Source organism: Babylonia areolata, chromosome 7 (genome assembly GCF_041734735.1).
Source record: "Babylonia areolata isolate BAREFJ2019XMU chromosome 7, ASM4173473v1, whole genome shotgun sequence".
NCBI classification, from domain to species: domain Eukaryota; kingdom Metazoa; phylum Mollusca; class Gastropoda; order Neogastropoda; family Buccinidae; genus Babylonia; species Babylonia areolata.
In genome coordinates, this window is record NC_134882.1 from 36,897,869 (window position 1) to 36,912,253 (window position 14,385).

General features: G+C 43.0%; 1 protein-coding gene across 1 annotated transcript in view; it reads left to right on the plus strand.

Annotated features, from left to right (window-relative positions):
* The window catches only part of LOC143283837 (uncharacterized), a 26,673-nt gene extending 12,689 nt beyond the window's left edge, over positions 1-13,984 (plus strand). Inside the window, 12 exon segments of the mRNA XM_076590212.1 lie at positions 849-961; positions 1,772-2,607; positions 4,524-4,615; positions 5,062-5,183; positions 6,356-6,492; positions 7,080-7,253; positions 8,770-8,796; positions 8,798-8,873; positions 8,875-8,961; positions 9,519-9,638; positions 10,271-12,217; positions 13,136-13,984. Coding sequence (XP_076446327.1) covers positions 849-961; positions 1,772-2,607; positions 4,524-4,615; positions 5,062-5,183; positions 6,356-6,492; positions 7,080-7,253; positions 8,770-8,796; positions 8,798-8,873; positions 8,875-8,961; positions 9,519-9,638; positions 10,271-12,217; positions 13,136-13,234 — 3,830 coding nt within the window. The 3' untranslated portion in view covers positions 13,235-13,984.
* Positions 13,985-14,385: the final 401 nt, after the last annotated feature.

Genomic DNA, 14,385 nt, shown 5'->3' on the forward strand with positions numbered 1-14,385 from the left:
TGTGAGTTTGTGTGTGTGTGTTTGCTGTGGATTATTATTGCAGTTCTTGTAGGTAGAGACATATGTGCAATGTTGTGTAACAAGGACAGGATTAACCCTGATGATGTGGCAGGCTGATATCTCTTCTGTCAAAACAACTATCGCTTCTGTCAAAACAACTACCTATTATTGATAATAAGATTCATCAGTTGCTTTGCTGGAAACAAAGAATTACCTTTATGTTTTTTAGACAATGTGTTTGTGTGCGTGTGTGTGTGTGTGTGGGGGTGGGTGGGGGTGGTAGGTGTGTGTGGGGGGGGGGTGTTAGAAAATAGCAGCTGTACCTGGTTTTGCCATAAGAAAGTGTAGAAGAGACATCTCTTGCACTTGCAAGACTGATTCAGATCAGCTGTAGCATGTGATGACTGACCAAACAAAACCAAAAAAAAAAAAAGATGTTAAGAGTTTGACCGTGACCTCAGAGTGATGTATTTTGTGATGGGTCTAACACCCAAGTTTCATTGCTACTTACTCTGATTCAGAGGGTCTTCACACCTTGAACCATTGACTAAATCCTAGCCAAGGTGTGGAAGGGCATGTAAGTTTAAAACAGAAAGCTGATCCATGCAGTAGTGTTGACAAAGTATAAGTGAAGAAGACTTGACCTATGCAGATTGTATGTGTGTGTGTGTGTGTGGGGGGGGGGGGGGGATGTATGTGTGTGTGTGATAGAAGAAAAATAGTTGAAATCACCTTGTTATTATAACACATCTTATGTGCCAAGCAGAAGAGCAGTTTTTGTGTTGATATGGTTCTGAGTACAGTTTTGTTTGTTGTTACCTTCGACATTATTGTGATGGTTGTAACAGGTGAATTGATGGCCAACCAAGCCAGTGGCAGCCGGGGTATTCTGACACACCTTTACAATTCCTCAGTTTTATCTGATCTGACTGCAGTGCAGATGCACGATATGGCTGAGCTGGTAAGTTGGGTTTATGAATAGATAGTGTGTCACCTAAACAAGTAAAATCCTTAAGTGTGCAGCTCATGTAGAGAAAGCAAGAAATCATGAACTCCTAGATGACCAGAATAGAAGTGAAGATGTTTATGTGCAATTGTGCTGGCATGCATACACACACACACACACACACACATACACACACACGCATGGCCAGCATACTCAGTCATAATGATTGCAAAGGATTTCTCCCTCTTTTATGCAAATGGATACTAAAGCATGAACACATGCATCCACAGACACACACAGACACAGACATAGACACATGAACACACACATACACACATGGTGCAACTATGCCACACACATACACACATACATGGTGCACATATGCATGCACAGACATGTATGCACACATAAGCACACACGCTTACGCACACATGCACACACACAGATTCACATATACATGTGCAAACAGTCACACATGCAGACACGTTTGCACAAACACACACAATCACACACACACACACACACACACACACAGGGGCACACAATACACAGATTTAGAGCAGTTTGACACGTGTGCGCACACGCGCGCACACACACACACAGAGGGGTACACAATACATAGATTCAGAGCAGTTCCACAGACACACACACACACACACACACACACACAGGGGCACACAATACATAGATTCAGAGCAGTTTCACAGGCACACACACACACACACACACACACAGGGGCACACAATACATAGATTCAGAGCAGTTCCACAACATGCAGTTCAAATGTCCAGCAGACCCCCTCAATCCATGTCTGGTCAATTTCAGCTTGACGAGGAGGAGGAGGGCTCGGAGCTGCAGAACATGACGCTGAACAAGGTGAGAAAGCTGCAGAACAAACTCAGCCACCTGGAGAAATCTCTCCTGGTCTCCTCTGGCACCCACCCTGCCTCCACCTCGGCTGCCGGGGCCGCCGCGCCCCCTGGCGACGCCACCCACAGCACCTTTCCTTCTGGCAGCCAGGGAGACCTGTTCAGGGATGAGCTCCAGTCCCCTGGTGCGGAGGGTGCCTCTGGCGGCAAGGTGGATGTCATCATCAGACCTCACAGAGCCAGCGCAGAGAGTTTGTCAGGCGTTCAGAAATCTAGCAGCAGGGGCGGCGATCGTGACACACAGAGCTCTCGGCGATCTCGGATGCATAAGAGGGAGCAGGAGTGCCTGGAGGCGTATTCCTCGTCACAGCCTCTGGTCCCTCATTGGTCATCGCTTTCCTTAGGTAAAAGGTCAAGGCACCCGCCTACGAGTCACCGAGCATCGCAGCACAGCAGATCGGCTACAGCAGACAGCAACAGGAGCAGTAGCAGGAAGCAGCAGGCTTATCTGGACTTCAATGACAATGCCGCTGCTGCTCCCCCTCACCCTGTCCCTGTGGGTGGGGGGAGTCCAGAGAAGGAGCCTGTGGTCCCCAAGGTGATCACCTTGACCTTCAAGGATGTGATGCTGGGGAAGGGAGGAGGTGATAACCACTCCCCACATAGGGAGGGTGGGGCGGAAGGGTCCGGTGCCATGAAGTCCCAGACCACGGCGCCACACATGTCGATGAGCAAGCGCCAGCTGCTGGACGAGATTCGCAGGGAGAAGGACGAGCATCGTAAGAATGTCAGGTGAATTGGGCTTTGTTTATTTTCCTCCCACTCCCACCAAACCCCCTTTGCACAGAAGGTTCATTTCTTTTCAAACTGAGTCCTGACTGTGCGTTTCAAATGAAAAATTGTTTTCCCATGCATAAAGGAAACGAGTGCACAGCAAAATTGCAATTTTTGTGATTTAAAAACCAATAAAAAACACATTCATAAATAAATTTATCACATACACACATCAACTGTTGTGCCTCTTTTCTTTTCTTTCTTTTTTTTTTTTTATTAAAAAAAAAAAAATCATGTTTTTATTGTTCTGTCATGCTTTAATTGCTTCAAACTTCAGAATTCAGACTTTGTGTCCTCTTAAAAGTAAGGAAATTTCCTTTGCAAAGCATGTAATAAAACACAAATATATAGCACAAAGGCATACCTGTATGTATGTGTCCTCTCCTGCCTTCACCTCTCCCTCTCGCACATACATACAGCACATTTGTTAGCACACAAGCACGCACACACGTACTTGGGATTCCCCCTCTTTATTCTTGCGATCCCTGCAGTCCCTCCCCATCTTCATACTTGGGACCCCCCCACCCCTCTCACATTCTTATATGCAATGCTATTGCACTAAGCTACCGCCTGAATAAAACACTAACCACTTTTAACCCCTTAAGTGCCCTAGGACAGAAATTTGTGTCTGCATCATTGTATGAATGTCCCTATCGCAAAATCATTGGATTCATATGAAATGAGGTGGGTAGTATGTTAATTTTGATTTCAGAAAAGTATAGGTTGTATATACTTTCTTTTAGTAGCTTGTATGCTAGACTTCTTTTTTTCTCTCTTGAAATATTAACCTCCATGACCAAAGCATCCCTCGGTAAATAGTTCATACTAAACATAAAACGGGCTTGGCACTGAGTTTCAGTTTCAGTTTCACTTTCTCAAGGAGGCGTCAGTGCGTTCGGACAAATCCATACACGCTACACCACATCTGTTGAGCAGATGCCTGACCAGCAGCATAACCCAACACGCTTAGTCAGGCCTTGAGTGCATGCTTACATATTTGTGTACCTATGAAAGTGGATTTCATTTTACGTAATTTCGCCAGAGGACAACACTGTCGTTGCCATGGGTTCTTTTTCAGTGCGCCAAGTGCGTGCTGCACACGGGACCTCGGTTTATTGTCTCATCCGAAAGACTAGACGCTCAGTTTGATTTTCCAGTCAAACTTAGGAGAAAGGGTGAGAGCGGGATTCGAACCCACACCCTCACGGACTCTCTGTATTGGCAGCTGAGCGTCTTAACCATTCTGCCACCTTCCTCCTTGGCACTGAATGGGTTAAAAAGAAAAACTCACCCTGTGGAGTTCCAGTGAAAATAAACTGAAATGTACACCAAGCAGTGCATACACATGCACATTCACAATCACAAACATGTTAATTTGTACATAGAATGAGAGAAAGAGAGGGAGAGAGAGAGAGAGTGTATGTGTAATGAATTACATGCTAAGACAAAAGGCATCTGAAAGTTTTAGTTGTTTTGATTTTGAATGATTATTTGCTGTTGTGTATATGTATCTATATATATTTTTGTTCGTTTTTGTTTGTTTGTTTGTTTGTTTCCATAATTTGGAATTAAATAAAATGGTTAACTTTCATTCAGAATACATTATAATGATTATTGGTCAGAAAGCATGACTGTCATAACACAGCAGCTGCTGACCAGTAGCTTAATTTTGTGTTTGTTTCTTTTGTCTGTGTTGTTTTATGGAGATAAATCATTTTCTCTGTTGCCCGAAATTCCGTTTTGCCTGAGGCACACAGCAAATCTTTTTTTTTATCCACTTGTTTCATGTTCGGTCTATAAGAGCCATGCTTTGTATTTCTATGGAGATAAAACTGTGTGTTTGTTTTTGTCTTCTTTCTATGTCTGTTGTTTAGACATCTGAAGTCAGAGCTGACTCGGCTGCAGCACAAGGATCCGGTGAAGAAATCAGAAGTCAGTCGTGCTGACATTGAGTTTAAAGAATCAGGTAAAGTGCTTTTTGAGCGTAAGGTGTGCTCGGACACACACGCACACACACATATACACACACGCACATGTATGCACTCACACATGTGCATGCACTCACACACATACACATGTACACACATGCATGCACACCAACACAGACATACACACATGCAAACACGTGTGCACATACATGCACACATAAACATTGACACTTGCATGTATGTACACGTGTGTGTGCATATGCGTAGACACATGCACACATGATTGAATGTGTGTGTGTGTTGTATGCATTTCTTGCAGCTATGTTTTCCTTTTTTTTTTATTAATCCAGACTCTTTGACAATGATTTTTCACAGCGTTCACACATAAGAACCGTCATCAATGCAATAGTAATACAATGATAGTATTTATACAGTACACAGTCTGATTACTCTTCAATACCATGTTGATAAAAACTCTTTGCAGACCTGATCGGGGAGGGGTCGTTTTGCCAAGTGTTCCGTGGCCAGTACCAAGGGGCAGAGGTTGCAGTGAAGAGGCTGAAGACACCGCTCTCATCCCAAGACAAAAATTACTTTGCTGCGGAGGTCTGTGGCAACAGGGAGTGGGTTGGTGCGGGGGGGGGGTCGGGAGGGGTGGGGGGACATAGGAGCATGGGGGTAGTGTGGATGAGGAAAACAGATTGCTGAAAGTGTGCTCGTATACTACTCGGTCCACATATTTTGTGAGTTTGTGCATTGTTCATGTTAAGATGATAATCTGATCGTGTCCAGTGAAACAAATCATCATCGTCATCATCTTTTAGAGTTTGTTCCAGTTATTCTCACTTGCTGCCTACTCAGAATCTTTTCAGTCACTTCAAACCAGTGAGTGAAAGAAAGAAAAAAAAAAACCCACAGTTTTTTTTTTTTTTTTTTTTTTTTTTCCCCTTTTAATTTTCATTCAGATTAAGACATTCTTGACTGGGGCTGGCTGAAAAGTCTGTGATGAGTTGATCAGTGATTAGTATTACTGACATCACATGGTGAAGATAGGTGATGTGTGTGTGTGAGTGTGAGTGAGTGTGTGTGTGTGTGTGTGTGTGAGTGAGAGAGAAGGAGGGATTGTTTTTATTCTTTCTAACTGGTCAATTGACCTTCATTTTTTTCTTGAAAATTTTGAGTTTTGGGTTGTTGTTTTTTCTGGCAGTGTTTATGATTGACATTTTTACTATGTTTCTGTTGTTGTTTTTTGCACCTAAGACGTACGAGTTGCTCACATGCATTTTTTTTTTTTTTTCTGGTTTTGTATGCCTGTTATTAAATCTAATTTTATGCATTCTGTATAATGATGCTGGTATTCCATTTTTTCCTTCTTTTATTTATTTATTTATTTTTTTAAATCCTCTGGCCGAGAATTGAGGGAATGGTCAACATCCTTGGCATGTCTTATGATGTTTTGTTTCATCACGTTCCATGGATGGCTCTGTGTGGTCAGCTGGATTATAAGCAACAGACGATACAGATAAAGGCTTTGTAGGACTGATATCGACAGAGTATTTTCAGGCCGGAAAATGTCTTGCTTTGAAAGAAAACTTGGATGGGTAAAAAAAAAAAAAAAAAGAAACAAAAGTCATGTGTAGTGGGCTAGAAGTGATAGAAATAATGATCTGCCTGTGCCTTAATTTAAATTTATTTATTTTTGTATATTATTATTATTATTATTATTATTATTATTTCTTCTTTTTTTTTCTTTTTAAAAATTTTTTTTACCTGTTTAGGTGTCCCTGCTTCGGGACCTGCGGCATCCTCGAGTGGTGCTACTGGTTGGCGTTTCCGTTGACGATCGTCTGCCCCTTATGGTGCTGGAGTACATGGCGGGTCGAGACCTGTACTCCCTGATTCATAACCCTTCAAGGTCAGTGCCCAGTCTCAAGGACTTCAGCTGGAAGTAGAATAGTTTAGGATTCTGTGAAAAAAGATGATTGATATTGTCACTTGGCAAATGGTCGGTGCCTGTTTTTTTTGTGGGTTTTTTTTTTCTTCAGGTTTTATTCATTTGATTGCTGTTGTGTTATTTGGTTAGGTTTACATTCAGATGGGTGGTGACCATGTACTGCATCATCAATCTGTGAAGATAAAAAAAAAAAGATGCTGCCTTTTTTATGAACCCAAATTTGTCTACCTCAGAATCTAACTATCATTACTACGTCCTCTTAAAATCCATGCATGCAAGCATGCACAAATGCATGCACATACACATGCATGTGCGCCCAAACACAAATGCACACACACGCACATGCACACGCGCGCAGTCACACACACGCACACACACACACACATGCAACAACGACAACAATAAAACAACTTCAGTATTACACTTCCACACCACCACCCCTCACCCATCCTTCCAGAGCCTCTCTCTGCCCTCCCCCCACCCTTAAAACCATGCTCCCCAAACACACACATCCATATTTTTGATATAATGAACTGTGTGTGTGACAGAGAGAGCCTGGACCACGCAGAGTTTTATCAGATGGCACGGGACATCAGCTCTGGCATGGTGTACCTGCACCACCACCAGCCACCTGTCCTTCACCTTGACCTCAAGTCCATGAATGTCCTTTTGACCTCCAGTCACCGGGCCAAGATTGCCGATTTTGGTTTCTCCAAACTCAAGTCAGTGGTGGTGGTGATATTGATTTTTTGGTTCACGTGTATGGACTTAGTGTGTGTGTCTGTGTCTGTGTATGTGTCTGTGTGTGTGTCCATGTCAATCTTCTACGAATTCATTTTCTCAGAAAATACTTAAATCTGTCATACCAAACTTGAGTTTGAACATAGAGAAAACAAGAATTCTTTCACACATGTCAGTTTTGATTGTATGCCTTCCAGGTTAAACAATATTTTCAGATCAATGTTTTATTTCATTTGGTGTCTAGTTTATTTGGTTTAGCCTCTGGATCTCCCTGATATTCTTGGGCCATTCTCAGTTCATTGCCAGATAATGTTTATGTTGCCGGGATTAGTGTTTTTTGATTGTGGTTTTAAGGCAGCATGACATTCTGTTGCGTGTCTGCAGTTAAAAGACAAATTCTCGACAGAAGACACATGATGATACTAACTACATCATCAATGTGGTTAATTAACTAGAATGAAGATGCTGAAAAATTCTAGCCAACAGCACTTCTTGGTCAGCCTTCTTACCTCAAAAGTCAGTCACTGTGGGATTTGTTCTGCATTCTAGTTACTTTTGATATGAAGTATCCGAGATCATGAAGATCATTTGGTCATTTAGTTGTGATTTATCCACGCTGGAAAGTCATGATGAAGTCAGGAAAGTTTGAGAATTTGATAGATCTGTATAATGATCATAAAGCACCAATGGACATGGGCTGCTCTCGCTACTGAAATAGTTCTTTTGGATCAACAAACACTCTTTTCAGATGGTGAGTGAAAGTATGATTTGGATCGATAGGCGTACATGTATATATCTACGTAAATTTGTTGCTGGTAAGTACTGGAAGGAGGATCTTACAGTTTATCTCCCCCTTTACTCTGTCAACTCCCAGTGGGATGCTAGGGGTCTTTCAGTATAGATAACATCCCCCACTTCTGGAAACTTTGTGCTAGAAATTTCCTCTTTTTCTGCTGCTCTCGTTGCTTCTGCCTTTTATCTTCCTTTATCTGCTTTTTTTTTTTTCTTTTTTTTCTTTTTTTTTTTGCCGACCCAGCCGATTCCCCTCCAGCAAAGCCTTTCTACAGTCTGTGATGTACTCTCTGTGCTGTTTTGCTCTAGAGGTGAGGTTGTGATATTGTAAAGACTGGCTGGGGTGGGCACTAATTGTCCACTCAACAGTATTATTTACTGTATGACCCTTTCAAGGTTGTTTTTTTTTCATGGTTTAGATGTATTTTGTATTCTCTGTTTACGAATTTTATTTAATATATTTTTTTTTTTTAGCAGAAGGGATGATGTCTTCAGCTAAGCATAGCTTAAGGAGCTTAATGGTTGAGATATAATATGTCATGAACAGTGCAGTTTTGGTAGCGTTGTATTTCAGATGTGACAGTTTTGTGTTTTTCAAAGTTGAAATTCTTTAGGAGGGCAGTCCTGATATAGCCATGTGCGATCAGCTGGACTATAAGCAAGAGTGTCAGATGTCAGGTGTTTACTCTGCCGTGTGCTGTGCAGGCATGATGCTGACAAAAAAGCTGGCAAGGTCCACCAGGAACAGAGAGGTCAAGGGGTCACCAGCCTGGATGGCACCAGAGTTGCTCCAGGGAGGGGACGTCACTCCCCAAGGCTGACGTTTTCAGCTTTGGGATTGTCCTGTGGGAGATGATGGCTCGGAAACATCCCTATGAGGGCTGTTCTGTGTATGAGGTGTGTGTGTGTGGGTGGGTGGGTGGGTGGGTGTGTGCTGGGCATTTGAAGAGAGAGAGATAGAGGGTGGAACATACACATCAACTCACACATGCACACATTGATAAAATATTTGAAAAAAGTCGCCATAAGTAAGTTACAATATTGCAAATTTTCTGGCTTCGTTACCTTGAAGGACATAGGATGGCGCTGATGGAACAGAAACGGTATCATTCTCAATGTGCATCTCAGGCCATCATTCATTTAAATGAAAAGAAAAAAAAATCATGTGAAGTACAGGCACTTTAAAACATAGTTTGAAAAGTAGAAATCTCTAACAACAGTGTACTGAACATGAAAGAAAATCTTTGTATTTCACATTTTTACCTTTTGTCTTTAAATTAAACAAGATCCTTCTCAAAACTTAACAGCAACAACAACAACAACAACAAAAAAAGCAAAAAAATAGGAAGAAGAAAAACACTACCAAGTATTCCACAGATACATACACACGAAAATTATAATTTACCATCACGATTTGCTGTCAAAGATATTGTAAGCTATTCGTGGTGTTTCAGATTTTGGAGCGCGTCAGGATGGACAGAAGACCAGAAATTCCAGAGTCGTGTCCTCCTGACCTGTCTGCTCTCATCACCAAGTGCTGGAGTCCAAACCCTGCCATCCGCCCCAATTTCAAAGTAACTATCCACCTTGCAGTTCTCTTCTTCTACTGTGTTTGGAATCTGGAGCTCTTCCCATTGTTTCTCTGGGCGTTTACATTTATAAGCAATCTGACTCTGCAGTTTGTTCAGAATGCTGTTTAAAACCAGGGTGGGTGGGGTGCATGCAGGGCATGTTTGTGCTTCTCCTGCCCATAGGACACTAACATGAATTATGGAATTTTTAATGCAGTTTTTTTTTTGTACTGTGATCACATGAACATGAAAGCAATTAAAGCAGAAGTTGATGCAGGAAATGAGGGGTAAAAATCAAATGCAGTCTGAACGTACCCAGGAGTATTGGGATTCAAGCCATGGACATCACAGACCTTCTGGGTGGAGGTCGGATGCTCTCAGCATTCAGTCATTGTACCCTTCTCCAGTCAGTCAGAACACCAACTTTGACCAGTCTTCATCATAAGGATCTGTCTTCTAAATGGAACTTCAGCTTGTCCTAATTCTGAGGCATATACTAGTCAGATTTTATTTTCCTGTGTGCAGCTGTGATGACTGCGATGCATTTGGGTCCTGTGGGTGGGTGAGTGAGTGAGTTAGAAAGAGAGAAATAGAGTGAGAGAACTTTTGATGAGAGCTTTTTTTTTTCTTTTCAGGAGGTGCTAAAGCAAGTGGAGGAGTTATCTTTCCCTCCAGGCTGGAGGGCGCTGTTCAAGGCAGCAGGTGTTCCGAAGGAGGCACTGGACGATCTGACGTCCACCCGTCGTATCATCTCTCTGGTCAGCTCCTCTTTGGAGCTGTCTGCACAGAGTGCTGCCTCACCTGTCCCTGGCAGCTCCGGTCAGCACAGCCCTGCTCACCAGTCTGCAGAACAAGGGGAGAAGAAGAGGGAGAAAGGGGGTAGTGGTGGTGGTGGCCCGTTAGTGAGGGACTCCCTGGAAACATGTGACTACAGCCTGAGTGAAGAGGAAACAGTGCACTTGGAGGACAGTCTGGACACCACGCTGCAAAATGATTCTCTGGAGGAAGTCTCCCCGAGGTTGTCCAGATACAGCACTTCCACAGACACCCTCCTCTGGAAGGGCCCCAGCCGTTCCATTGGTCCAGAAAATGTTTCTCAAAGGCCTTTTCAAACCAAGACTCAGGAGACACCAACCAGTTCATACAGTGTGCCAAAAATGTCCACCAGTGTTTCAAAAGCGTTTGATGTGCCTTTGCTTCCGTTAGAGTGTTTGCGGTCACCGACCCCTCAGGCTGTGCACCTGTCCATGTCTTCTCTGTACGACTCTGTGGAGGATGGCCCTGTTGCTGCTGTCCAGTCTCCTGCCCAATGTACAGCCGGGTCTTCAAAGTCTGGAGCGTCAGGGAGGAACCTGGCTCCTGTTGTGCCTCGTCTCGCCTTGGAGGAGGCAGGCAGTGCTAGTGGAGAGGCCAATTCTTCATCACAAGAAACAACAACTCAGGCAGCAGTATCCCTGGACAAGCACCCTCCTTCCCAGGCTTCTGTCCTGTCCCCCAAGCCCACGCCCAAGGCTGCTGGTGGTGAGGATGAAAGCTGCCCTGATCCACAGGGAAGCAGCAGCCCTGCCTTGTCAGCCAGACAAGCGAGGAGGCTGGGCCTGTCAAGACAGTCATCACTCTGCAGCAGTGAACTGTTCTCATCCTCTCTGCGAGAAAGCAGTACCCACGGTCCCCACAGAGACAGCGTCACCAGAGTGGAAACAAAACCTTCCCAAGGCCCTGTAGAGACCTGTGCAACCGTCCCTTATGAGGGAAGTTCTCTTCTTCACGCCCGGACTAGTAAGGTGCTTGTCTCACATCTTGACAATGTTGATACAGACTTGCAGACTCTGGCAAAGAAAACAGTCGGAGTCAAGCCAGTACCATACACTCCAAAGCCCAAAGAAAGAACCAAGCTGCCTGCCAGGCCCTCAGGTTGTGAGGCAGTAGTGGCTGACTCACCCAAGAGCAGCTTGGACAAGTGTAAGAGCAGTGCAGCAGCAGCAGCAGCAGCAGCAGCAGAAAAACAAAAAATGCCTCTGACAAACAAGTCCGTCTCCAGTGCCAAAACCAGCACCCCCCCAGCAGCCAAACAAGAAGACACAGCAAACTCTCACACCACCACCTCCACCTCCTTGTCATTATCGTCTTCCTTCTCTCCCCCTGGTGTCCCAAGCCTCCAGCCCCCTCCGTCCCTAGCCCCACCACCACCACCACCACCTCCTCCACCACCACCCCCGTCCTTCACCCCGTGTGGTCCGTGTTTCTCCAGCAGCAAGGCCGCGGTGAGCGAGAGGGAGGCGGTGCCGCAGAGAGCCCATGCTCTGGCGTCGGTTCACCAGGAGCTGCTGCAGGTGTCTCGACAGAGGGCTGCAGTGGCCGCCGCTTCCACCGCCGCTGAGGAGAACAGGGCCTCCAGGAAGGAGCAGCGCAGTGTGCTCAAGGAGCGTTACCGCGGCAACCCACACATCTCGGTGGAGGCCAGCGCCTTGCTCGAACAGAAGGGTCAGCTGAGGTCGGTGACCTTGCCACACCCCAGCCAGCTCAAGGACGTCCCGTGTGCCGGGCAGGTGTTCACCTCCATGACTGACATGCTACGCAAGGTAGGTTGGTAACATTGGCATTAACAATGATGATAATGTACATTTGCAGTAGTGCCCTTTCACTTTTTACTGCTAAGAACATGTTACACGAAAGAACCACTAGTGACCACTCTTTCTCTCTCTCCCTGCCCTTCCCCTTCACAAAAAGACAACAAAAAAACCACACTTGTTTTGTTTTGATTTTTCATTTTTGTTGTATTTTGGTTGGTGGGGGGAGGTCTCATTTTCGTCTTTTTTGTTTCCTTGGTCAATGCAGTGTCTTAAATACATCGCCATTCTTGTTTCCTTAGTTTAGTAGTATTTTTATAACCTCTGTTATAAGATGGGATGCTGTGGGCTCTTTCAGTATTTTTTTTTTTCTTTCTGATAGATTTTTGTTTCACTTGTATGTTTCTAGAAGGAGCTTGAATATTTTTGGTCATTTTTCTGTACTTGATAATTAGGTAGTCTTTACTTCTGTTTCTTTTTTGCCTGGGAGGTGTGAGTTGCACACTGGCCTTCTTTTGGTTGTGTGTGATACCTGTTTTTATGTAGTTTTGTGTATTATGTATTGTATACTTACTTTTGTATTGAGGCCTGTAGTGAAAAATGAAGGGAATGGTCATCATCAGTACTGACTAGTGTTTTCAGTCCTGATATGGCCTGGTGTGGATGACTAGGCTAACAGCAGTTGCAGACAAAAAAAAAAAAAAAAAGAAAAAAGGTAAAAAAGAAAAGTGATAATGGTGGTGCTACAGTCTAGCAGTGTGCTCTCCACAGGGAGAGCATCCCAAATTTCACACAGTGAAATCTGCTGTAATAAACAAACAAAAATAGAATACAGTACAATACAAAACAATGCAATACAATAAACAATGATGAATAAATATGTAAATGAATAAAGAAATAAAGAACGCTTTTTAAACTTGTTTGATTCAGGCTATGGAAGACCGCCGTTTTGCCATGAGGGAGAACTTGACAACGACCAGCAACAGTCAAGAAATGACAGAGGTCAGCTGGTCCTTGCAGGATGATTGATGGACTGTCGACCCCACTCTCTGCAGTGTCGCCAAACTTGTCGTTGTCTGTTGCATGTAATAAAAAATACACAAGTGTAGTTACAATTCTAACTGAAATGTAATTAAAATCCTCTAACTGGTGTTGCTTCGGACTTTTGTCTTTCATTGCTAAACAGTTGGATCATTTGATGAAACATTTTAAAGCAGAAATAGTCAAGAGCATTTTGTTTTTAGCAAAATGTTCCTCTCCATTGAATGTTATTTATTTATTTATAAGTTTACACACGTTATATACATAGGTATGTATTGCTTTTTTGTTTGGACTGTTGTCTGTGATTGTTTGTTGATGATGTTCAGTTTGAAGATGTATTTCATGAGAATGTTTACAAAAAATGTTCAATCTGAAGACATAGTTCATTAGAATATTAAGTCCTTATTCAGTGTTTGTGAGTAATTTTGTCGAAACCTTGATTTGTGATGATATACTTTAGTATGAACCTGTGTGTATGATGTATATTATGAGACCATGTTGTTGTGCATGTGTAAAGAACCATGTGTTTTGTGTTTGTTGCGCATGTATTTTCACAAAGAGCTGTGTGCATCAGAGGGTGTGCAGTGTTACGCAGAGTAGCTGGACTGTGATATAGAATGGAGAGGACTGGCTTGCCACTTCAGGTAAAACAGGAATGGGAGGTACTTGTGATAGTGTGTCAGCAAATGATTGTGCATATGAAATGGTCTACTGGCTCATATATATATATATATATATATATATATATATATATATATATATATATGCATATTGCATAATTGTACATAAAAAAGTGTAAATAAGGTGCTGCTCAGTGGAAAGAAATGACTCTTTTGTTGGTACCCTTGTTTTAACAAAGATTTGTTTTTATCATATAGATAAATGCTTTTATGAAATAGACTTAAAATTTGTATTGGCAGTTTTAACGATTTTGCAGAATACCTTCACTAAGTGGGGAAGATTGTATCAATGTTAAAATGATATCTTACACAATTTCATAAAACAGTGGTAAATTTTGAGCATTGATACCTATTGACCAGGAATGAATTGCGGCTAATCATATAATACACACTGTATTCATGTGTACATATAAGCATTCTCATCTGATATGGCTTCTTTTTTTAGCAACCCCCCTTCCT